Below are 27,233 nucleotides of genomic sequence, written 5' to 3'. Positions count from 1 at the left end.
GAGCTATGCACTGAAGACAATAGCTTGGATGCACGAGTGCCATTGAAGGCGCAGCTGGGCCATGTCTGACAATGTCTCCAACCATTGATAAGGCTTGTCTCAAGGTCCCCATTCAGGAAGACGGCAATGACCAGCGCAGCTGAGTTTGCTGATAACGGCTTTTATACTTTGCTGCCAAGTCATCGTTTGACCGCCTCTGGTTCTCTTCCACCCTTTACGTGGTTGTGCGAAAACAGCACTTCAAGGAAGTCGGTCGACTAGCATACGCAGCACGTGACCCAGCCAGTACAACCAAGAGTGTGATCAGTTCATCCATTGAGGGTGGGTGTTCAAACTACAAACCGGGAGGTCACGGACTCGAGACCACCTGGAGTTTCGCGAGATGTGCACTGCCAATGATTCCCAATAAGGGTGAACGAGCTGTACGGCGCTTCTCATAGAGGGGAATTTTTGTAGCACAGGTAGCGTAGACTGTCGCTGACTTGTTTGCTGAGCCAGACGATTTCGTCACAACCGTTTCATCTTCAATCGAGGCGACACAGTCGAGGTTGGCACAACCACCAATCCATCGCTACACACCACTACGCACCCTAACAACGTACTGACGATTTCACCTTGATTGGTGATTAACTGTTCGCAATCAAAGCACCCGGCTCAGCGAACAAGACAATGACCGGTGCTTCTCACCTCTCCGGCATATATTAGCTCCACATATAGGGTGATCTCCCTATGAGAACAAACAGCAGTATGGAAGGAAGCACTTGCATATTAGGTGGGTGCTTGCAGAGATCCAACTGACTTTTTCACTTGGAATATTTTTCGACGGAATGTGTACGCAAATGCTGCACCAGGCTTCAAGTTACTGATGCATTTTCCTTGAACTGATACTAGCTTTAGGGTTGATAGACATTTTGGACAGTCTGATATGGGCTTGGATTCATCAAACAGACCTAGTCCCCAAATTGCCGCCTCTCATGTTCCCTTACATTAGGTTGGACTTATTTTCAACTAAACGCTGATCTTACTATTTGGATGGAGTCAACAGAAGACTCAACAGATTACGCCGTTTGCGCTATCCTGCAGATATGTGATCTGTTGAGAGAGTGAGTTATCAAACCAATCATGATATCACAGGAGGCTCCACAGGGATGAAGAATGTCATTACGGAGGAGACCATTTTCCTTACGAAAAAGAAAAACGTAATTAGTTGAATTTTCTTTGATTAAGATATACACCGAGTTGTTAAGAGAATGACACCGACGTCAATGTGCGAGGTCACGTGAACTCAGCACTTTGAACATGCTATATGGTATATGTGTAATGCACTACTCATAAGGTTGCTGAAACTTCGTCGACAGCCCACGACCGGTTTCGCCCTTCTTGGGGCTCATCAGGTAGGCGCAGTCCCCGAGTTTCCGTCAACCCTATGTTCTACTTGAAACCTAATTGCACGAGATCAGTGGAATACACTCATTTACAAAGTAATTTCCTTTTGGCAATGTGGTACTGATGACTGATCCGAAAGGCTGTGCTGCCATTGATTATGGGTCTCCTATAAGACAGGTGGGTTGAAATAGAGCTCTGGATACAAATAGTGGTATCTCTCAGAATGAACCATATTGAGCAGTGTTCTATAGTTTGTTTCGACAGTTGTCGGGCCATACAACCTACGTAGGAAGCATCAAATGCACCCCCAGAACAGGTTCCCATCTTCCAGATGGAAATTGGATGACGCCAAGAAGAGGCATCGGACTGTGTCGCTAACTGTTCACCGTTCTCAAAGAGGACCCAAGAATTACAACGCAGCCGGCTATTGGTTTTCAATAGTGATTTGGCCTGAAAAATATTCATTTACGTGTTGTCTCCGGGACTATTCAGGTTGTTGTACACTATTCGACCGGCTGATATTCACGTCCAACGTGTATACCCTCAAACACAGCGTGCAGCATCATCATCATCATCGACAGCATGACATCAGTGTTCAACACCGATGCTTCACTGCCGTACAACCATGACTTATTTGAAAGCTTTATTGTAAAGAAAAGAGTAAAGGTAGAGAGGGGAGGGACTTAGTGCTAGCTTAACACAATCATTCCGAGGTGCCTACACCTCCAGACATTCACTCAGGCAATCTGGACAGAAACTGACAACAAGAACGCCACTGACATCGGTTTGCAGCTATATCTTGTAGTGTCTCCAACCAGGCACAATGAGGATCACGCGGTCCCCACCCTGGAAGGCGAGTAGCACCGACAGCACCCAAGCGTTTCGTGATCTCCTTCATACTCCTCCGCCCAGTCAAGGGTTGGCCACCTCTCTGTTTACGCCACTCCGAATTGGGCATGGAAAACAGTACTCTCTTCGGCAAACGATTGTTCGGCGTGGAGCAATCATCAGCCTATTTTGTGTGCACTGTTTTCGCCCAGATGCGCTGAAATTTGTTTGGAATCTGACTGGTTAGGATCGGCGTTGAATTTTTACCACTTTTAGGATGTTGAATCAGTTAAATTCCTCCGGCAACGCCAACTTTACTCGCAATTGGGTACTGTTCGGCACACTGGTTCAGATTGATGTTGAAGTACAAGCTAAGAATGAATCATCTCACCTGATGAGTCAATGACATCAGTGTTCAACACCGATGCTTCACTGCCGTACAACCATGACTTATTTGAAAGCTTTATTGTAAAGAAAAGAGTAAAGGTAGAGAGGGGAGGGACTTAGTGCTAGCTTAACACAATCATTCCGAGGTGCCTACACCTCCAGACATTCACTCAGGCAATCTGGACAGAAACTGACAACAAGAACGCCACTGACATCGGTTTGCAGCTATATCTTGTAGTGTCTCCAACCAGGCACAATGAGGATCACGCGGTCCCCACCCTGGAAGGCGAGTAGCACCGACAGCACCCAAGCGTTTCGTGATCTCCTTCATACTCCTCCGCCCAGTCAAGGGTTGGCCACCTCTCTGTTTACGCCACTCCGAATTGGGCATGGAAAACAGTACTCTCTTCGGCAAACGATTGTTCGGCGTGGAGCAATCATCAGCCTATTTTGTGTGCACTGTTTTCGCCCAGATGCGCTGAAATTTGTTTGGAATCTGACTGGTTAGGATCGGCGTTGAATTTTTACCACTTTTAGGATGTTGAATCAGTTAAATTCCTCCGGCAACGCCAACTTTACTCGCAATTGGGTACTGTTCGGCACACTGGTTCAGATTGATGTTGAAGTACAAGCTAAGAATGAATCATCTCACCTGATGAGTCAAAAACAACAAAACCAGCTATCCGTGGGTTTTCGTCATATCAACGAACAAAAACGCTATATCCAGTTTTATTACTTAATGGAGCCCCTTTTGATCACCGCTCCTCATAGCGTACACTGCATTGATCATGAATTCAGTTACAACAATAAAAACTATCATTTTATCCATCTCACAGAACGCTAATTTGGAAATTAGCAGTTTTTCGATGTTCTTCACACTGTTATGTGCTCTCTCGGTGACTGACAACAGTCAAGTGGTCTGGAAAACAAACTCGACTGACTGGGGAACATTCGAAAATCTCAGAACATCCTCAACGAACTTGCACGCTCACACGTTCTGATCACAAATGATCACAGCTGCTGGACTGGATTTTTTCGCATTTATGTGTTAGTCCAAATGTACCGGGAAAAAACGACGCAACTGTGAAATCTAAACATCCAGTGACATAAAAAGGGCAACAAATCGCCAGTCGACCTCTAGGTGCTAAACCAACAGGTCAGGGTGCTGGTTAAAACCTCATCCAACATCTTCATAGGCATGGTTCGGACGAGCTGTTTGTATGCCCACCTACATACAAGCATAAGGAAATGTTTTTCTTGTTCCAATGAGCCATCGGAGTTGTTGACTCTGTCAGAAAAGTACACTTTCGCAGGGAACCCAGAACATGAAGTTCACGGAAACTCGGAGACTGCGCCTAGCTGATCAGCTCCAAGAAGAGGAAACTGGTCGTGGACTGTCGGAAACCTTATGAGTAATGTATTACGTCCAAACAAAGAGCACTTTGGTCGTTGGCTTGTTCGCTGAGCTGGTTTGTTGGTTGTGCACAACCACCAACCCACCGCTACGCACTACTACGCTCCACAAAAACGCACTGATGATGTCACCTCGATTGGAGATGAAACGTTTGCAATCAAATTGCCCAGCTCAGCGAACAAGCAAACGACCACCATGTACGATACCTGAGGTACCAACATTTTCCTCTATAGAAAGAGCACTTTTATTAGTTAACTTGGTCAGCAAGTATGGAATTCAGAACAAATAGCTTTCAGTCAGTCCCACAGTTGGTCAAATCACCAACTAACCAATCATCACTGACAGTAATACAATTGGGAGGCCACATATGATACAACTGTTTCATGGTATTCACATTTTTTCTTACTATAAAGAAATGCACAAAGTGAAAATCAGAAAGAGTCCTGGTGACAGTCTGATACAAACATCCGAGGTGTTTACAATTCCAAACCTCCACTTGGACGCCGGGGATAGAAACTGGCCAGTTGAAAGCCAACGATCATGGCTATGGCCGTATGTTTCTACGTCTCTAGTTAAGTCCAGTAGAGCATGTGGCATCGGCAGAACCTAGGAATATCTTCCACTCTGTGATTTCTTTCGATCAGGTCATATTCTGTCATACTGTCAGAACGGACAAGCAGCCTGTAGCCCGCGATGTGCATCACTATCGAATATACGGTCCCAATTCTGAATGAGCTGGGTAACCTGCACCGTCATATAGATCAGGTGGATTTGACAAGAAGACTACCTCCACTCACAGTCCACTGAGATTGCCCACCATGAAGGCGCTAAGGTCGACTGACTGTAACTGAGGTCTAGCCGGTAGACTAAGTGCGGCTAATCGACCGGGTCAGAAACATTATTGTAAGCAGATTTCTTTCTCGTAGGTGACAATTCCCCAAAGTCAGAACACCGTGGAAGCGACTGTTTGAACGATACTGGATATGGCACACAGCAGTACAACATGCGGACGCTTGATTTCCCGAAGAGACCAGCCATCCCTAATAACCGAACATCACATCATTTGGACGGATGTATCACGTGCAGGACACGGACCAAACGGAGGCATGCCCTGATTGGTCAGAATGCCAGCTAATCCGGGTCGAGCATCCTTGACTGGACGCTTCTCGCCCCCTCACGGTGATTCTAGCACAATCTTGTGGAACACTCTGTGATTACTCTATAAACACAGATGCAAAGATTCTCCTTTTGTCTCCATAACGGGCTGTGTAGAGCTACCGTAACTTTTGATATACCATAGTGGGCGGAGCAGGAAGCCAAGGGACCAATACAGAGTTGCACTACCGTACAGCAAGTTACAACAAACAGTCATTTCAATTAGTCCATCGGCGCCTGTGGAAAGAAACTGGTGTTCAATCGCCCTCACCTTCATCGTGCACTTCAAATATCGTCGTATGATTAACTCGAACACCTGTAACGGCCTTCACTTGATAGGCTAGCAAAAAATAGTTAATGTATGGCTAACCAATGAAAAACGACTCTGTGTGGCGGACAGTCTGCCAACGCGCACTAGCAAATGGCCTACAGTGCTATCTAACTGAAGAACGGCCTAACTGGTCATCGGCGGAGAGTGTCACGCCTTACTGAAAACCGCCACTGCTGACTGTGCAAATCAAATCAAACTGTGATACTCATATAAATAAAGCCTGGATTTTGGTGGAGTAACTATGTAACCATAGAACGTAGCTCGCTTCTGTTTTCGACAGAAATCAGGCACTCGACGACAGTATGAAAAGTGCTGAAAGTCGGTTGTTTAAATCACAGAATGGTTTCAGCTAGGGGAACACTGTTAAAATCGGTTAATAGCTCCTACGCACTCTAAGTTGCACTGGCATAATCCTACACACACACACACACACACCGAAACCTGGGTCAACAGTCCGAACTGTCTATTGTGGTTTCAGGAAAATAGTGATATTCAATTGAGATTTCGTTCTGTAAATGAGCCATTGTACAGCTACATCGTCTTTAGTGATATCTATCACCTAGCCAACTTCCAGGGGAGACCAGAACCTGCAACCTCTCGGCTAATAGTTTAAGACTAAACCCTTCGGCAATGAACGGCTGATCAGTCGTGGGAATTACCGGTACCCACGCGCCTCGATCAATCACGGAGTTCACACCACGTGGACACGTCTCTATCCCCGAGTGACGATTACGCAACTAGAAGAGTCACACAACCTGTGGGAATTATTCTTACTCTCTCAGTTAATCACAGCATATTGATAATGTGAATTCTGCCCCTAGGCATTAAGTATACGAGCCCAATAATACTAGCCTCGTAATCAATGAGGTGAGAGACACCATTTTTACGTCCACAAAAGATGATTTTCGTGGGGCGGATGAATTCCACTAGTCGTACAACTTAGCTTAAATCGCGGAAATCACCAGAATCGATCACATGGCCCAGTTGGCTAACGGTTCTCACCTATGACCGAGGCGCCACGCAGTCACCCACACTACATGCGAGCAGAAATGGTGTTATACACTCACCTGCAAATTAAGGCAGTTTCAATAGTAAACGCGAATGAATAACTTGTTTATACTTTAGCGAATATACACTCATCTGCAAACTAATTTGGTTCTTTCGAGAGACTCACCCGGAACCCAGCTGAATCTGTCGTTTATGATGTTCTAAGGCAACTGAATGTGCTGCACCAGGCCGCCTCATGTTTCAGTCGCTACGATATTTGAAATATCGCGATACATGTATATTTGTAATGTACTACTCATAAGGTTGCTGAAAATCCATCGACAGCCCACGACCGGTTTCGCACTTCTTGGGGTTCATCAGGTAGGCGCAGTCCCCGGGTTTCCGTCAACCTGATGTCCTACTTGAAACCAAATTGTACGAAATTAGCGAATATACACTCACCTGCAAACTAATTTGGTTCTTTCGAGAGACTCACCCGGAACCCAGCTGAATCTGTCGTTTATGATGTTCTCAGACAACTGAATGTTTATATTTTTATTTAAGCCCGTTTTCTACTCCAGGGTTTCCCCATGTTTCAGCTAGAAGAATATTGAAGATATCGAAATATTTCTTTCATTAAGATACTACTTACAAGTGGTGTAGTATCATGACTGTTGGAAGTCCATTTAATCAAGCTTTGCGACGAAATCTGTCAGAAAAATTTGACTGATTGAAACCATCCACTATTTTAGCGTTTCTCATGAGGGGCAAAAATGCAAGATAAAGCAACGGTATACACGAATTAGACCGTCGTAAATCTGCGTGCGTTATTTAGGACATCTCACGTGACCTGAGCGGGTGGCTGGTGCTGATTGGATAGCGTCAACCGCAAGACAATTAGGATCAATAACTGCGTAACATAACGTGCAGGTTTAATACCAAAAATATTCTTGGGAGATAAAAACACGTGCAAGAAAGAGGTGACTGACCCCCATGAATGGTCAGTATTCCTAACGATAGGCTCAAGCTCGTCGGTCATATTTTTGACTCCCCGACGTTCCTCTGTCGGATCTGTTTTGCGAATTTTCGGAGCGGAAAGATGCCTTTAGGGTGCCTCCAGCGATATGTAGAATTCTGATTTCGAGTATTCTGTGATCATATTCGCACAACACAACTGACGGACAGGATAAGGCAAGTTGACGTTTGTGTCGCAACACTCAAAAAGTTTACGGATGAATATTCAAAAGTTGGGTTTCGGGATCGACAAGACGTCTAAATGAAAAAAACCGTACGAATTCGCCCTGGTCTTGAAAATGCACCAAGTGTAGTGTCTGTGGCAACGATAGCTAAGAATATTAGTGCATTGTTTAGATAAATCTGTCACTTGACAAGTGATATACCACTTACCTCCTTTTTAGTATCCGCTTCACAAGTAGGTCCATCTCATACCAGCGAAAAGGTTCACAACGCTGCTACTTACTGAACCATTTTCCGAGTAGATTTAGCAACTTTCGGTACTACTTTTTATATGCTCAATAATTTTCACAAATTTTTGCTTAAAGAATTGGATGCCAAGGTGGCAACAATTAAACATCAAAAATAAAACAAACCCGGCAATGCATTGGGCGTACCCACAATCCGTACGTGAAAAATACTCCCAACACTAACTATCGTGCGTTGGGTAGTTGCAGAATTCGGCAGCTCAGAGAGTGATTGGCTGTTTAGAAAGTTCATGCATGATTGAGCTGAATGATTGCCCAAGCTCTTACAGTCGAGACATCTATCATTCGAATTTGAAAACTAGAGTGGAGTATTCACTCCAATGTGAATAATTATTCAACCTGAAAGTAAGCTTATTTTCAATCTGCTCAAATTTTACTCACCGTAGTATTGTCACTGGTTGCATGCCATAAGTTTACACCCCATAAACCCGACTGATTATTGCGATGGGGATGCGAGAAAAGTGATTTTTACAGGATTACCCAATGCAGAAGCGTAATGCTAACTGAGGCGATACTGATGGGGAAGAGGCGAAGCACTGGGAATGTTTTGGTTTTTAAAAAAACCCATCAACGAAAAATGGCTGCACTTCAGTTAAGTAGACACTGAAACTGAGAGCTGTCTAACTAAACATGACCACTTACGTGGGATATCTGGGTGTGCTGTTTCACAGAAGCTCTTAAAAAAAGGGATTAAACAACACTTCAGTGACACCTGCAACGTTTTAGAAATCTTGTAAATAATGTGTTTGGCAGAATTTGTTGCCTAAAGTGTTGATATTTCGCCTACAGTTGTGAACTGCAAAATAAATCCAGGTGTTTCACTTGAGCTAGAAAGATTCGCTCCAAAAATATCGAGCCCAGGTGGCGATCCACAAGATTCCCATATTCTTTTCATCAGTGACTGTTTCATCATGTTTTAGTTTTCTTTTGACAAGGGTCAGGGGTTGTGTAGCGTGATGTGTCCTCTCAGAGTGCATTTCTCTTGACAGATATACACGAACACGTATGAAAATAGCCAATAAGTCATACGAACTGGTTTGATTCACTCAACGGGCCTCATAAATTTCAGAGCCTTGAAATAAAAACACAAACTTAGTCAAAAAAATAAATCAGGCCATATGCGGAATTCGCATAAAAATCGTGGGTTGGAACATGAAACCGGTTAGATTTGGGACCAGCGGCAGCGTCAAGGCCGCTAGAATCTCCTCAAATCCTAATTTCTCACAAGGAAATTAATCTACCAAGTGAGCTGAAAAATAGCATTATGCAACGGCTACGGTGAAATTTGCAAATTCATTTGCAAACTAAATGGGTTTTCAACAGACTCACCTGGAACCCAGTTGGATCTTTGGTTTGTGATGTTTCCAAGCAACTGAATGTGCTGCACCAGGCACACTCATTTTTCGTGCTTAAAAAGAGATCCACCTGGGTTCCAGGTGAGTCTCCCGAAAAAAACAAATTTGTTTGCAAATGAGTGTATCACGCTAACTTCGTGCACTTTGGTCTCACTTGGAACATAAGGTTGACGGAAACTCGGGGACTGCGCCTATCTGATGAGCCCTAAGAGGGGAGAAAACAGTCGTGGGCTGTCGACAAATTTTCAGCAACCTTATGGATAACGTATTACGGCTATGCCTTTGGCCCATCCCTCTCACAGTGTGTGATGGTTACTTGACATACGAAAGGAAGATGACTTATTAACTAGAGAGTTAGTCATTTGGAACAGATTTAGATGACGTTTTTGCAAGATGCTGCAAATTTGAGAAATTAAGAGCTATACAGCTAGACTAAGAAAAAAACGAAAATCGAGCTTTCGCGGCACATGCCAACATGCTAACCTAACTCGACATATAAATGGAATAAATTTCTTTGAGAGAAAAAAAGGGCAGGAGATTTTGTCGCAGGGTTACATAAAACAGACAAATTTTGCTTGGCTGATGGAAAAGCTGTGACTTGAAGAGAGAGCCGATTACGCGTTTTCTGAGCACACTACACGTGACTGCTGGATAGTTTGTTTTCAGCTTTGTCTGTCTCACTAGCAGAAAAGGGATAGTCCGTGTATATTTCATCCAATTAGTCTGTAGCACTTGAGTTGTGTTCGGTACTACGACTGTCTGGATCAGTTTGAGGGTGGTTTTTCCGGTCGGAACATTACTACCAATTTGCTTCTCGAATTCCACCAATAGTGCTTCATTTTCGCTAAATACATAGTGAACAAAAGGCTTTTAGACATGTCTGATTTTCTGAGAAATTTGGACTACTGACATCTAGGCCGATGATCATACATTTGGACTTGAGTACTCATACGAATACTACTACTTAATACGAGTAGTGTTCTGGAAAGCCGCAGCATTCTCCCTGATTTACTCAGGTAGGACAACACGAAATACAGCGAGACAATTAGGAAATACAAAGGCTCCCATTAATCATGAATGAGGCATCCGATTTTGACCGAACTTCCTGCTGTTCGACTTCAAAGTTCGTGAAGGATAAAAAACGGCAACTGCGTAGTTCAGCCACGTAAACCTATCTCACTCTTTGTTCCCGGACGTTCTCGAATCGGGCCTCGAGTGAGCTTAGACATATCTTGATGTTGCGCAGCTATAATCATATATCGGTAGATCGCTGCATCCTGAAACGTAATTAAACCTGGCAAATTTGTTGGGCTCAGAGAGAACAGCAAGGTATTCAACACACCGTGAATCGGTTTTCTAGTCCACTTCAGCAACCGTGAATTGGATTGTTCCGTTTGCAAAACTCACGCTGGTCAACTAAGGTCATCCAAAAGAGACTCACTCTGTCACTATGGATGACATCGATTTACTCGAAGAGGACACGTACCACAGCCTGTTTCATTCTTTCTTGGATATGGTAATTAATCCTAGGGCATTTTTAACCTTGGCCTAGTTTAGACTATAGCCATTACCGCTCCTACAATCTAACCCAAGTGGAGTTCAATGAAGCTTTCGAGAACTGATCAGCTGATTCCAGGCGGGCAGTTCGAATATTGGTTGCTCTGTATCTTTCCAACAAATTCTAGAAATCCGGACCCCATTGTAGCCATGAAAGTTCCACACTTTCCCAGCAAGATCGTGCGGCCAGTTCATACGCTCCCAGTGCTTTATATCCCAGTTTGTTTTAAAAATCGACAAACGGTGCTTGCGTTATACATTTGCATTCGCCAACTACATGTGGGTGTGTGTGGGTGTGAAAAAAATCATACTTTCGTTTGTGTCGTAAGGAAGTATATGCAATTATCCGGCGTTTGGGCAATAATGCGACGTTGTGTGTGTGTGCGTGTGTACAAACGGAGGGACACTGGAACCCAAACACACCATGATAAAAACGAAGCAATTAGTCTTTGTGAGTAGCCTGATTTCGTACTTCACAAAGACACTTGGATATGGTTGAATAAACCCACCTACCTAATTTGTCGGTAGATTAGTGGCCAACTGGTTTGCTTGAAAGGTTTCCAGGTTTTCTAAAACCCAAGCGATTGACCAGTAGTCCAATCGAAGATCAAACGCTTCGAACTAAAACAAAAAGCTTGTTGATTTTTCCTCTACGTCCCAAGTAATAAGTAATACGGTGTGATATGAATAAACTTCGAAAGCAGCTCAACATCAGGCACGGTAGTTTGAGGCATGAATACCTAAAACCTGGGATAGCCTGTACATTAAAATTTCGATAGGGGAGCAAAAATGAAGGAAGGCAGGTTGGATATCCCAATTTGAAAATGAAACGAAGTATTCTTGCTAATAAAAACCTATTCAACTCCAAGTTCGATTAGTAAACATATCGGCTAACGCTGAGAGAAATAGAGAGGTGGCCCAGGGCTTATCTAGTGAACCGAAATGACAGAGATGGTTTTCCGTTTGCTCAACTGCACCAATCGGTTCGAGGTCTTCGAACAAACTGGGCATTCACTTCCCTCGCCTGCAGCGGCCAACCGTCAAACCGGAAGAATGTCGGTTCTGCAATTTGGCTACTACTGCACCCATGGCTTCGGATTCATGATGTTCAAAGATTTTTAGAGCTTTTTGCCGAAAAAAGAGATCTCAGGATTGGTATGTTACAGCTTCGAGGCACTCATAACTTTCAACACCGGCATCCCCGTTTAGAGTATTCCTAAGGACTTTACTGTTGTGATTATTGTGGTCTTCTCATCAGAACTACTGTTTCGTCACGACTTATCGATTACTTGGTTTTGATAGATTCACCAACTATTCCTACCTTCTGCTGTGTCATCAATTATTGTGCAGCTTGCTGTTCGTGTTCCTCACAACGGACAGCTCGTCCATGGCCGTTAGGGTAGTCTGCAGATATCATCCTCATCATCATCATCATCATCATGATCATCATCATGGGGTAGATAGCTGCGCATTGGAAGCACATACTTGTCGTACAGTGGTTAAAACTGCCGCACTTTCGTTCGCCGATGATTTGAGGAGGTGGGGTAGATAGCTGCGCATTGGAAGCGGTAGTTGATATAGTTGATGCGTAAGTACAGAGTTGTCAGAAGACTTTTAGTTGGGGGGGATTGGAAAGTGAGCTATACATTGAAGGCAATAGATTGGATACACATCGTCACTGAGGGCGCGACCTGACCATGTCTAATAATGTCTCTTCATTGAAGGCATAGAATGGATACACATCGTCACTGAGGGCGCGACCTGACCATGTCTAATAATGTCTCTTACCACTGATGTGTCCCGTCTTGGGGGTCACCATTCGGGGAAGCATCAACGGCCAGTGCAGCTAATTTGGCTGTTAATGACCTTTATACTTCGCTGCCAAGTCATTGTTTGGCCGCCTCTGGCTCTCTTCCACCCTGTACGTGGTTGCGCGAAAAGAACTCTTCGAGAAATTCGGTGGACTGGCATATGGAGCTCGTGGCCAAGCCAGAACAGCCCGTACAGTCATTCGGCTCCAACTACCTTACTTGTAATCCAGACTGCGAAGCATAGAACTGATTTTCCGCTACACTTGAATGGTACGGCAGGCGCTTTCGAGAACCCCTCCCCCCCCAAAAAAAAACTCTGTTGAGTTGACCAATTTCCTCACAAAGATCACCAAGTCTGTCGGGGGAAAGTGACTGAATGTGCCTTCCATACAGGAGAATGTTGGTGTATAACGCCGGATTGGGAAAAACACGTCAAATGGAAGGTTTTTTTACCGACTCTCTCGAGTAAGAAACCCAGGTGAAGAGTTGGTCCTGTTTAATCCTTTCAGCACATCGTTCTCGGATCACAAACCACTGCACGATACTCGCGTTGAAATGACACATCCAAAATAAAAGTACAGAAGTTTTGTCTGGAACCATCACGACTCGTGACGTGGAATAGTAGCCCAATCCTTGTGTTGCGGATTTTCGCACAGTTGACTATTTTGTCAACGCCAAAGTCTGGCTGGAACTACAAATATATGTGGATGATGTCATGTGACCATCCAAGAAAAATGGTCTCATCATCACGTTAATGAATTGTAGAACAACTCTCAGTCCCCTATGCCAATCAGGTCTGCGAGAATTCCGGAAATGCAAAGAAGCGTATCTATGGCAACGGAGACTCTGTATCGGTTTGGCAACTCATACAACTTCTGAAGGATATTTTTAGGATTGCTGGGAAGGAGGAGTAGCCAAGTGTCGCGATGTTGTTTCTAGCCCCGGACAGAGTAGATCACGAAGAAGACTTTATGTTCGCTTCTGTTTGTGCCGTTGTAGGCTGTTGTAGAACGTGATCAATGCAAACAAATAGAATGAACCAGTTGTCTGTCCCCTGATTACGATCAGAGTAGCTTGATGTACGTAGCAACTGTCACTTCAGATGAAAATAAAGATGCCACTGATGCGCTCGTGACTAGGCAGGAACAAAATCTGTCGGTGAACAACTTGGTTTTAAAGATGGAGGCACGTAAAAGTCCGTTCCAGAACGTCCGTGAAGTGGCGGGTCCGAAATTCTACTGTTGTAGATAAGCTTCCGATGTGAGACTTCTGCTCGACAAAATTCTCGATGGGACCCCAGACTGGAACAAGACACGTCTCTTTTATTCAGTGCGTTTTCCTCACTCAAACTTTGCTGTAAAAAACATCCGTCTAGTTGTTTACTCCACGTTGCTACCAACTATTATCGTGGCTTACAAGAGATGATCCGTTTTGTCAAGAAGACCGAAATCCCGAACGTCACGCGAGCCTTCTGTCCAAACAGATATCATTTGATGAGCCGATCAGCACCAAATAGTGGGACAAGAATAACGTGCACCAAGGAAACGAGCTCGATTTCGCGTCTGCACATGGTCACTCCCACTCTTGATCAGTAAAACACAACAAGCGGTCAATAACCTCTTTCATGGGATGCCGAGATGCGCACTGGTGGTTAACATATCGCTGGACAGCATTTCTCGGACTCTTAGTATGCTGAGTGTATACGCAGGGGCTGCAAAGTCCTGATTTCAGAACATGTATACGCATACGTAAAGCAGAACTGATTCTCGTTTATAGATGCATTGTTAGAGCACCTCAGTTTCGAGTGAACCAAACATTGGTCACCGCTGAATGTGAGAAGTCACGGGTGCGGGTATCACTTCCAAATGACGTACGAAACATCTTCTTTGAATCCGAAAGACTTCATGAATCTGTTCAAACAAACGTTCCCGGTACCCTATTATGAATAGCACTCGACGTTCGCCATCTCCTGATCGATGTATGTCTTATGATAGGCATAAAACAAAGCAGTTACCATAAAAGAAGTTACTTGCAAGGTTTTCGAAAACTCTTCGACAGCCCACATCCGGTCTCGCGCTTCTTGGGGTTCATCAAGTGGGCGCATTCTTCAAGTTTTTCTCCAGTAAGCCATACGTTCTACTTGAACCCAAATTGAAAGAAATTCAGAAGACACACTCATTTGCATATCGATTTGGTTTTCATGGGTGACTCAATTGAATCTCACGTTTATGATGTTCTTCAGCTGAATGTGCTGCACACAGGCCGCCTTATGTTCCAGTTGGTACGATATTCATCCCAAAACCGGCCATGGATTGTCGAAGAGCTTTCAACTACTTTGTGAGTAGTTTGCTTCATGAAAATATACTAAGATATCTCGAGCATCGTACCAACCGATACACGAGGTATCCGTTGTGCAGTAAATTTACTTGAAGAATATCATAATTGAGAGATGCAGATGAGTCTAGTGTGAAAATCGAATTGATATACAAACAAATGTGTTTGTCAAAACACCTATCAATCATGACCGGGAGACCAAGAGCAGTGTAAATGATTTTTAAAAAAGTTAGTACTCATTTTCGTCTGGCAAATGATTATACCAAACTTCGACCAGCAGTTAACATTTTGTTCCTATGTATGTGAAAAAATCAAACAGACTGTCCAAAACTCAAGAATGAAGACATGAAAGTAACGTGAATTTGGGTCTGTAGATGCACTGAAAAGATCTATAGTTGATGCACAATATCATGCGACTAGGCTGATATCTCTGTCAACACAGTGAAACAAATAAGACTGGCTGGATAGTTCTTATTCAACTGGACCAATCAGAGTTTAGGACCCCAGCTTTTAATTCATTCAGTGAGCTGCAAAATTACAGGTCCTCGAGTACAACACAAGGATGATCTTCGCTTTGAACTATTAGCCATTTTCATCAAAATCCATATCGCCTAAATCACTGCATCTTCATAGTAGCCTTTCCGAAATAAACATATGGGGATATTCATCAAATACGTTCATCTGAAAACTAATTTTGTTTTAGCGGAGAGCTCAGATGAATCCGACTGAATCTCCCGCCTATGATGAGCCTGAGGAGGGGCAAAACTGATCGTGGAATGTCAAAGCTCCTTCACTAAACTTGTGCGAAGTGTGATGCGTTTAGATAGTGTAGGTATTCTCTTATCCACACACACCTAATTGTGACAGACTTTCAGAACAGGCAGAATACAACTCGGCTGTTCAACTTGGATGACAGGCGACAAGACATCTAAAAGCCAAACGTTATTCCGCATTTGCTCCCAGTATGAGACAGGATTGCCCGGAGATGATTTGATCAATATTCCCGTTTAAAATTAGCTGATTCTGAGACGGAACGTGACATCCACTCTGGATGAGAACCGACAGTCAGTTGTTTTTGCCCGAGTTACTCTTTTCCTCCATTTGGGGTGGGTAGAGGACAAGCAGTGCAAATTGTCAGAGAATTATCCATTCGGTAGGTCGCAGAATTTGCTGAATTTGCTGCTCCATGGTTGGAACCTCTGAAGGTGTCCAGTCTGCGTATCTTCAACATGCAAAAAAAAGTACGAGACGAGCCTATACGTTCAGAGTTCTATTTGATATGGGAACAGGCATACTACTGAAGTCTATTAGAGTACGAACCATGGTGGTAAATGGTTCGAACACAGACGGTGTTCCGAAGGGAGAATAGCCTATCACAGGTGCACATCCTCCGACCTAATATTGAGACAATAAATAACTGTCACCTTTGAGTGTTGATAGATCTATTGATCTAGTATGCCATGGGAACAGTACCTAAATGAAATGGCTAATCGTACTATTGGGACTGAATAAACAAGAGGTCATCTCAAGTTCAGTAGGAGACTTCCAGTACTCGTGGTGTTACGCCGAAGTGCCAGCAAATAGGGTGAAACAATTTTGCTCCTATTCTTAAGCAAGATTTGCGTTCTTGCGCTCTCACGAAATGGAAGAAACGGTGACAGTTTGACTACCTGATTACATGCGTTTTCGCAAAAATCGGGATTTGTAGCTGTTAAATTTGTTGGTAATGTGGGAGGAGTTGTAAATGCTTGATGGAGATTCCCCCCTGTAAGTGAACAATAATCTATGCTGAAAGCCAAGAAGCACTGTATAAGTGAACATAATCTATGCTGAAAGCCAAGAAGCACTGTACAGCTTTTTCATCCTTATCAGGAATCGTGAACAATACGCATCTCACGAAACTTTGGGGAGTCTCAAATGTGCGACCCGCCAGCTAGTAGCTTCAACACTTTACCCTCCGATCACGATCAGTACTCAGAAAGGATTTGGTACCACTCATCCTTCAGTCACATGATCCACACCACTTGGTCACGTGTGCTGACAGGCTCCTCGGGTGATGATTCTCATACGCGTGTTCTACTCATCGGGATAATTTTATTCTTCCTCTGAACTATGTATAGACTGTTGGTGAGCGGCGTCATATCGTGTCTGAGTATGAGCCAATCACAATGCTGATAAGCTGTTCACCGACGGTCAGTGTTCAGACTACCCGCTGGGTTCGAAACTTCCCGAATTTTCACTGCTAATGGCTCCCAATAAGGATAAAGTAGTTGTATAGTGCTTCTCCGCTTTTCAGCACATATCGGATTCAGTTACAGAATGAAACCTCCCTTGTATAGTTCGTATTCTTACGATTGGTTTCCAAAGAGGATAATGTGAGTGAATGAGTTTCACTGCGATCAGGTGTAGAAAAGTGGGTGTCATCTATTCAAACTGTGGAACATTCGACACAATTGCTGTGAATTGGGCACCGGTTTCAAGTCACCAACAACCGTGGATGCGAACAGTGCCCTCGAGTTCAGAAGAATAAAACCACTGAGTCTTCCCTTACTCTTTGAACTTTAAATAATGTCGATGGCACGGTGGACTGGTTATGCTTGCCATTTCTTTGTCCATAAAAAAGAATGGCGCTTTTCGTGTTCACCCCATAGTAACGCAACCAGAGCGGTGATCAAACAATAACGTGGCAGAAGAAACGATTATGACAAGTCCGTGTCCCGTCGGTTCTGCACGTCTTCCAGGCTCAAAATCCAGGTAATCCCCTTTGCGCTCAGCAGAACAGGCTACAAGATATGGCTGCAAATTAACGGTTTTCTGGTTGTTAGACCTCTATTTGGACTGCTTGCCTGAGGGTCAGGAAATGAGGCGAAGCGCCCGTGGCGGACTAGGACCAAGTCCCTGCCTCCTCCCATTTTAGACAAGCCGTCGGACTGTTGTTTTGCCACCTAGAAAGACGACGAAGCATAGTGTAGGAGCATCGCTGTTTGCGTACATTTACTCAGGACATATGTGTTTTAGCAACCTACAGCTCGGCCAAATACAGGTACTTTTCGCGCAATCATGACACATCGCAATGGAACTCATATTGTTCGGATAAAATTCCTTTCCATAAGAACGGTACACTCGCAGGCGCATACGAATGCAACGATGTCAATTGTTAAATTCGTCCCAGGTTTACTAATCGTTCTCTGTTCTACTGTCCCTTGACCTCCACAGGTTTGAAGATAGCATAGAACAGTGTAGCATAGCACAGCATGGCACACCGTAGTGAGTAGTATAGTGTGCCATGTGTAGTGTATTGTTGGAGGAAGGCGAAGATGAAATCAGACCAGATAGGAAGGTGGTGTATGACAAAGGCTCATGGGTTGTGGTGGCAGCCACGGACATGTCCTGAGCTCGTTCAGGGTTTCACGATTGTCCCCATCTTGGTTTGTGGAACTTGGCAATGCCTCAGCCACGCTGCTTGCTTAGATTTCCACGACAGCTGTGTACTGAACAGCTGAGTGATTAGTAATTGCCATGGTTATCATCCCTAAAGTTTACCAGCGCGATTTTTATCGATTCTATGACTGACCGCTTGTAGTGAGCTAGATGAATGGTCACTCTTTGAAAGGAGTTAATCGGTGAGCAAAGATATGCTTGTTACTCTCAGTTACTATTATCAGTCGCTCACACATGTGTTGCTGCGCATTTTAACAGAAGGACATCAGTTCACCAGAGAGCAGAGAAATCCCGAATCAGTTCACCACTTCTGAGGATGGAAGGCCAAACGCCATACTTGAGCGAAATGTGACAAGGAGTTCGGACCACTATAAACGATTTTGTTCGACCTTCCAATTCATAACTGCTTGCGGTAGTGGGAGCGCACACAACATTAGACAAGTGACATATATCATCCTGGTGGGACGGACAGTGCCATCTACCAAAGCGTGACCGGGAAGCTGTCCAACTATTCCATCAAACTAACGCTTATCCTCTAGCTGTGTAAGTTTCCTCGTCAATAGCATTTCGCCGCCACTGGCTAGCTTATTTATGATAGTTATTATGGCGGTAGGTTGTTGACATACATCTGCTAACAGCTGAGTAATCGTGTGTGTGTGTGAGGGAGGGAATTTCAACAAAAAATCGACAGTCAGAGGAAGGTTTTTGGTTGTGGTTCATATCTCGGAAAATGAAACTTGAGGTAAATGAAAAGGTGTTAGTTGATTTGTAGAAGATATTTCCGCCGAATGAAATGGATAAATGAATACATGCATTGACACCTAACAGGATAAACAATGTGACAACCGTAACCTCGCAAAGCTGAACGAAATGTGTTACTTAGGAGAGATTGATTTCAAAACGATCATAACCTGGCAGTTCATCATTGTTTATAGCAGGTGCTAATCGAAAAACAATACAAGAAGAGGGACATCTTTATAAGTCCACACCTTAAGTACCAATCAACTAAGGATATCCATTTGACGTAAATTATGTCGTGTGACCAATCAACTTTACTCGATTTTACGGTTGAACCTGTATTCAACGACTAGACAAGGGAGTCTGAAGTTTAGTTCCGATGATTCTAATTAACTGCTCCACAGAACCAGTAAACTGGCCTCGTCAGTCTTAACCACAAGACAATGCCGATCGAGTCGATGAAGCTTCGACAGCGATTTGATACGGATCAGTCCGGCGCGTGTGATGCAGTCAAATGTAACTGACACGAGCCTGGAGTCAAACTTCATCGACCAATGCATTTTTTGTTTCCGTTCAAACCTGTTAAGCTACTTTTACTAGCAGCAGTAGTATTACTAGCAGTCACGATACTACTAATAATAATGGTAATAATAACACTGACGATCACTCAGGTTTTTGTAGCGTTTTCATAGGAAACCGAAATCTGGTGGACCATCCTGGAGGTCGTGGTGATAAGTCTCTGGGGAGTTGATGCGTTCACTTCACTTTGGGAGAGAAATTGGCTCTCATAAATGAAAAAACTGTCCCAAGAACCCGCTGTCAAGATCATAACGATCCATTATCTTCATGTTTTCCTGTAAATAATAGAGATGTCAGTGCTGGAAGACAATAGGTCGTGTGAGAGCTTGAAAAATTCGAACACCGACGGCTGCAAAAACGTTTTTACGCCCTGTCTTTTGTCATCATAAAAGCACAGCCTGGTGGAATTTCGGTGTTCCTATTCAAGTCCTAAGGGTTTGTAAGCCAGCCAACAAAAAAGTGAACTCAGGTAGACTAAACTCATTTGCAAATCAATTTGATTTTCACGAAAGATTCAAATGAATCTCTCGTCTGCGATATTGTACAACTGAATGTGCCGCACACAGGCCGCCTCATGTTTCAGTTGAAGCGATATTCGAGATATCGCAGTATGCTTTCATAAAGGAAACTACTCACAAGGTTGCTGAAAACTCTCCGACAGCCCACGACCGAAACAGTCCAATTTTAATTCAAGTAGCACAGAAGCTTGACGGAAACTCGGGGACTGCGCCTACCTGATGAGCCCCGAGAAGGGCAAAAGCGGTCTTGGGCTGTCAGAGTTTTCAGCAACCTTGTGAGTAGTTTCCCTTTACGAACTCGAGTGAGTCAATCACTGACGAGGCCGTAAATTTTGCTTGATTTCAAAGAGACTTGCCAATTTGCGTTCAATGTTAAAAGACCCTTTGATAGCGAAACGGATTACGTTCAAAATATCATTAACAAGTGGATGGTAAGCTAGTCCATTCTCATATAGGAATCAGCTCAAGGCATGTGCAAGCATGAGAGTTGCCAATACGGAAGGCTGCAGCAATCAGCCGACGTTCGGCTGTAACACCCAATCGGTGTAAGGGTGCTATGCCACGAGGAAGGAAGCGCGAGGATTGAGATACACAAATCTGCCCAGTGGCTGCTAGTACACCTGCCGAGAACCATTTCACAGTTGCGTGCTGCAAGGTGTACAAAGAGGTGTGTGAAAACTCACATTTAATTGTAGCTGGACTTTGGGAGCCCTCAGTGTGGGAGTCTCCTGAGAGATCGCTCCGTGTTCACACCGTACGAGCAGGAACCGCGAATAATCTAAATACCGCCCGACAGTTAAATGCTCAATAATGTGTAAAGAGCTCCATTATCTCTCCAATCCGTCTGATAAAATGCGCGAACGAACGTGAGCCTTGTATGCTCCAGTCGGGTTCGAGCCAGGCAACCGTAGCATTTCGCTGCCACACATGAACCCAGCTTCGCGAACCTCACACGTACAATTATTTCGAACCGATTTCCTTGCCCAAACTTCATCCAATCCCCGTGCTTTTCCCAACCAAACCGCCAAAAAGACTGCAATTTCTGACCAGCATGGGTTTCGCTATGCGAGAAAACCAAAGTACGAAAAATCGATACACTGAACGGTGAAAAACATTGCTCGCGGTTGAAGTATAGTTGATGCATATTTTCAATTTCAAGTGATTCGGTCTATTACGTCATTGAAGTGACGACAGTAGTTATCGACAAATTTCAAATTAGACGAGACAGATAACCAGGGAGATGAAACAAAGCCCTGATTACAACATTCTAACTCCCCTACGGGGGTGGAACATCACGACCACACGCAACCCTCAACTGTTTGCCCAATTACCGCCCCACATTAGTACTTAAGACACACTGGATTAATTCTGTGGCGCCCTGGATTTATCTTGGAACTGTCAAGCTGTGCGCCAATTTAGTTGCCTGTTTTTGTCTGATGAACATACCGACATTTAGGCTGGGCGGGAATGCGACGTACGGTCTAACATTATCTCGATGGCGTTTCTGACATTCTGGAACAGGACTGGCGGTGAACCAGATAGAGAAACGTTTTTTGACGACATAGCTTTCGCCATGGCCATGAGGAAACAACCAGGGACCGAAAAGTGAACAGGCGCTTCAGAAGATTGAGCAGTTCTCCATTGAAATCGTTAGTTTGCCAGGCTTCGCCTAATTTTTCATAAAATACCTAGCCCAAACATTGGCAGTGTTGAGAGTAGTGAGTGTCATCACATCGATTTTTTTGTCAAGCAAAAATAAGAAGTGGGGCGCAGAATCGAATTCAAGAGTTGCAGAAAACGTCGTCTCTGAAGGACTTGTACGTCAATCTAATAAGCCCCATCGTGAAGGTGGACGTCCACACGCATCCAGAATCATGCTCCGTGAATTCATTTGGAGCACGTAAGCCCGAGGGTGAACAGCCTTCCATCGACTGCGCATGACAGCATTGGTGAAAACTTCAAGTATATGGATCAACTCCTGATTGCTTGCACAAAACTACAGACAATTTATCGCTTTAAAAATCCAACTTGGTGTTTTTCACTCTGTATTTGACAGGATGTGTTTGTTCCAGATCGACCCAGCGTTTAAGAAAAACCCTCAAAGTTCGGATATCAAGAGCCTCTGAAATGATATGTACCCTGTTCCTCATAGTTTATTTGAAACAAGAGGGCCATCTGCAGACAACGCACTATTTTCAGGCTCACAAGTCCTTTCGGATTTCGTAGTTTTTCAGGTTTAACGATGTGGCCGTTTACTGCGTTCGTCTTATTCAACCCATTTATACTACTGAAACAAATTTGGTAAGTTGATTGTAGGCACGATGCATTGGTCTCTGTACAAATGAGTAGTGAGTATGACTTTCCACCTGATTCTTATTGGCTCTACCGAGATTTTGTACGAATCTTGAAGAGGAACCAGGTCGTGCTGGACCACAGCCGTTTTTGAAGCTGATTGCTGGAAATGTTTCCAGCAAAAAACCCAATCAATTCGCTTGATACCAGACTTATTGCTAAAATACTGTGTTAGGCAGGAATTCACGCGGATCCCACTATACGGCACGTCTTTAGGCGCTGCTACGGCCGAGAAGCCTGGCCCGCTCGAGGTTGGCCCAGAATTCGGGACGCTTGCCGGTCCGGCATCAAGCCGAGATCTGATTGGTCAACAATCTGGACCCAACAGCCAATCATGACCCAGTATTGGCCACATGCCGGTTGCCAATGGCGCATCTAGAACGCGTCAGAAATTCCAGAAAGTTGCAACCACTTACGATATATATACGAAGCGCTGTACAACTGTTCTTGACTTCGTTTTGGGCGTTAATAGACCTTGTGCACCTTTGGTGGTTGTTTTGACGTGAACGCTAGCTTGGGAGGCTCAGACCGAGAACTAAGCTGAGGAAAATACCGTTACAACATACTGTCAGATTGGTAACTTCTTGAAAGTTAAATCCAACCATGAACCTCTCCTTTGGCATCTCAAACCCTTCAGCTCTGGACTTTCCACGTGTACCGCATGGAAACTAGGAAACCAAACTACCAGTGAAACCGCGATAAGGTGACCATAAGCCAATTAAAGGACATCTCTGTAGGTCACAAAAATATCGTGTCAGACGGCCCCTAAGGCAGCACATACGCCGTCATTTGTAGGAACAACAACCGGATTAAAAGACGATTGGCAATTTGCCGAAACATGGAAAGCTCGGGCACGTTTACTGTGTTGGATCGGGTGACGAGAAGTTCGGCAGACAGCTGATCAACTGCTCGTAAAATACGAGCAATATTCAGTGTTCTGTCAATAGTGCATACAGATAAGGAACGACTGGTGTCAATCTGGTAAACAGTATTTGCGGAACATCAGAGATTGGCTATTGTTCTGGTCGCTAGGCTTGGCGATTAGTCACCAGCAGAGGAGCGTCGTCAAGTGCGAAACGGAATAACGCCTCCTCGTTGTTTAGCGGTTCGTGATTATGGGAGTGTTCAGTAATGTTGAGTTTCTGCTTGCAAAGCTTAGCGAACAGAACACCAGCCATATACACAACCGAAGCTGCAAACATTTCATCCATCGGTAAAAATTGGAGGTTCTTTCGAAAGTTTATACTTTGACGAAGGGAAACAGAGGAAAAATTTTGCGGTCATCAAGGAGATTTAGCGGTTTCAGACCAAATTCCCCGTCTCTCAGCTTCCACGGAAGCTCCATAAGAAGACAGAGATTCAATGCAAACAAAAGTCGGTGCTAAAAATCCGTACCATACAGAAAAAAGTGAAGGCGAATAATAACAACTATTGAAAAACAAGCAGCTGAAAACCTACTTCTAAAACTGGAAATATAAACAAGATTCTGGCTGGAGAGCAGGGGCGAACCCTATGGCTATTGTATCCTTTGTTGTTGGTGACATGACAGCTATGCACCGAAGGGGGTGCTGCAATTAGACGTTGTTAGATGAACAGTGACGTTGGACCGTTGATCACCAGGATAAGCTACACCACTAAACTATGACACTGCTTTAGAAGACTAAGGCTTTCGGTAAAAAAAAATCGATTCAGCAAGTTTCCTCAACCATTAAACCAGAAGCTAGTACACTGAAATTCCCTAGCATCTCGCTGGATTTTATAGTAGTCTAGAAACAACAGGATAAAAAATCCAGAAGGTACAAGGCGGCCCTGACCGTTTGGAGCGCAAAATCTTTGCCTACCACAGGATATGTCTGAAGCGGCATACCACGTCCCATGCGATAAATTTTTCTTGCCTTACGCGCAACAGAGCGAGAAAACGACAATAACAACTGGAAACTCGCATATATACACATCAATCACTAGTTTGACGAATAGACTTCGTCTGCGGTAGCACCACTGTCAACCACAACACAAGGTAACGATCATCCGTGTGCATGTGGTAGGCCAGATAGACAGGAAGTCAGTATAAGCAATCCACGTTGGATAGCCCAATCTAGTGTTGTACCACAATATCTCACCGAATGTGGTTTCCCTGATGTTTTGGACAAAACCATACCACAACAAGTACCATGTTCATATTGCCAACTTTCAGAGAAACGTTCCCTTCTGCTTGCAGGAAGTCACATGCTTGCATGAGGATGCGCTACAAGAGGTGATAAGCGACAAAATTTCTAGTGACAGCCCAAGATTTCTCGCCAAACTGCACTTTCCTGGAAGACCAGCGAACTATCTTTCCCATAGAGGGAACATGGGTCTCTACACGGAGTCAAGTGTTCTTTTTTAATTGAATTGACGGGATACTCGACTTATAGTATGTCATAAAAGACCGGTTAGACTGGTACTTAAGGTGTCTTCAATATGATAAGATGTGCAGAGATGACAGAAAAGCCTGGACAACTCGCTGCAAGTTGCGCCCACTTAGAAAGGAGCATATTAGGTAGATCTATTCCGCAGGGCCCCACAAATCTCTTTTCTATCTCAGGATGACACTGGGCTCAACTATTCACTTATAAACAATAGATAAGATAGATGCAGTTCGAATCTTTGGTACCGACAGACACCAACCTTCGGGATTGGGAAGGTAGTTTTGCATTGAAGGCAATAGCTTGGATGCATGAGCGCAAACTAAACTCCGTTTTCTTTCAGACGTGAATCATTTAGTCGATTGCAAGCTACCAGATTGAGCAAGGTCTTCAACCGGGCAAGTGGACATGCCATGGACTTTGACCGCAACAATCACTGAGTGAATGGATTGTCAGCGTTCTACTCAGTTTTTTGTATTGGGTCAGTAATTCATGCTCGAAACTGTAAAGTCAGAACAGTGTCCTACCAATGCACATACATCTCTTAGGTCTAGCTGGCCGCTAAGCCAGGTACTGCGACAGATTATACCTTTTACCCGGGTTGGGACCAAGTAGGTTGCGAATATGGCAGTCTAAACACACAGGCTCCAGCCGAACAACTGCTGTCTTCTGGTGACAAATATTTCAGGCAGTAAGAAGATCGTTCAGCTGTAGCACCCTTTCGGTGCCTGACTGCCATGCCACCCGAAGGAAGCGCGAGGGCTGGGGTATTGCTGGGTTGCCCAAGCCTAGACAGGAAAAGTCGAAAGGCAGAGGTCGGGTTCAAACCACGGACCTTGCGGTCAGTAAATTCACGCTCTGACCACTAAGCCATCTCGGACCCCCTTTAAGGAAATTAGTCTATGACAAACAGACACAAGACGATGAGTAAAGAAGTTGGAAATGCAGAGGATCGTGAATAGTCTAGTTCGGAACCGTGGAAGGGAATGAATGAATGAATGAATGAATGATGAATGAATGAATGAATGAATGAATGAATGAATGAATGAATGAATGAATGAATGAATGAATGAATGAATGAATGAATGAAATGAAGAATGAATGAATGAATGAATGAATGAATGAATGAATGAATGAATGAATGAATGAATGAATGAATGAATGAATGAATGAATGAATGAATGAATGAATGAATGAATGAATGAATGAATGAATGAATGAATGAATGAATGAATGAATGAATGAATGAATGAATGAATGAATGAATGAATGAATGAATGAGTAGTTGTACTCGGCTCGATCCGAAAAGTCACGTGGCACCATCAAGGGTGCACCCCCAGGGAATTCCAGTAATGCGATGAACGAAAATGGAACAAACGGTGCTAGACATATCTTCCCTAAAATCGGTGACCAAAAACGTCTCTATTCCAAGAAATATCGGTTCATTTTACGGAGAATCCTCACTCCAGCGAGCAAACTTGGTCGCTCCCACAAGGTGCTTCGTCAGATCGGTAAAAATCAATGTACCCTTTTAGATGAACCATTTCCCGGTGGCATTTTTCAGATGGAGTATCTTTTTATATCTAACGACCTTCTTTGAAATGACTCCCTAATTTCCATAACGGAAACTACTCACGAGGTCGCTGAAAACTCTTCGACAGCCCACGACCGGTTTCGCCCTTCTTGGGGTTCATCAGGTTGGTGCCCCGAGTTTCCGTCAACCTTATGTTCTACTTGAACCCTAGTTCGTCCCTAATTCGCCTTTAAGATAATGTACGTGGGTGTGAGATATTGGTCGTTCTTCGCTCTGAAATATAACCATCTCCTCTCAATCGACCGTACACCAGACAGTAGACCACCATGGGTACATCGGGCGCACAGAATCAAACAGCTCAGTGAGAAGAATGGGAAAGTTCAGCGCGAAAACACATGGCACCGTTGTTATAAGCCATCCGACAGAGTAAACATCGTCGAAAAAATCCAATGAGCAATCTGATTTGTGTTCTCATCTTTGTGTTACTACGTTACTCGGACATCCACATGAATTTTGTCACATTTTGCAACTGTAGAGGCAAAAAGCGCTTGTCATCTGCAAACAACTCTGTGGGCACACAAGAGGAAAGTGTTACATAAATTGCCGTAATGAGAGCTGC

At 44.0% G+C, this 27,233-nt stretch overlaps 2 protein-coding genes across 2 annotated transcripts in view; one reads left to right on the top strand and one right to left on the bottom strand.

The window, feature by feature from the left end:
• Window positions 1-2,073, top strand: part of T265_08157 (hypothetical protein) — a gene marked incomplete at both ends in the record, with an annotated part of 9,175 nt that extends 7,102 nt beyond the window's left edge. Inside the window, one exon of the mRNA XM_009173877.1 lies at window positions 1,940-2,073. Within this exon, the coding sequence (XP_009172141.1) occupies window positions 1,940-2,073 (134 nt within the window). The remainder of the gene's footprint in view (window positions 1-1,939) is intronic.
• T265_14489 (hypothetical protein) overlaps window positions 1-27,233 on the bottom strand; it is a gene marked incomplete at both ends in the record, with an annotated part of 81,418 nt that overhangs the window by 41,578 nt on the left and 12,607 nt on the right. The gene's annotated exons all lie outside the window — the stretch shown is intronic.

This window comes from Opisthorchis viverrini (assembly GCF_000715545.1).
Source record: "Opisthorchis viverrini unplaced genomic scaffold opera_v5_204, whole genome shotgun sequence".
NCBI classification, from domain to species: Eukaryota; Metazoa; Platyhelminthes; class Trematoda; order Opisthorchiida; family Opisthorchiidae; genus Opisthorchis; species Opisthorchis viverrini.
This window is presented reverse-complemented; position numbering and strand designations above follow the sequence as displayed.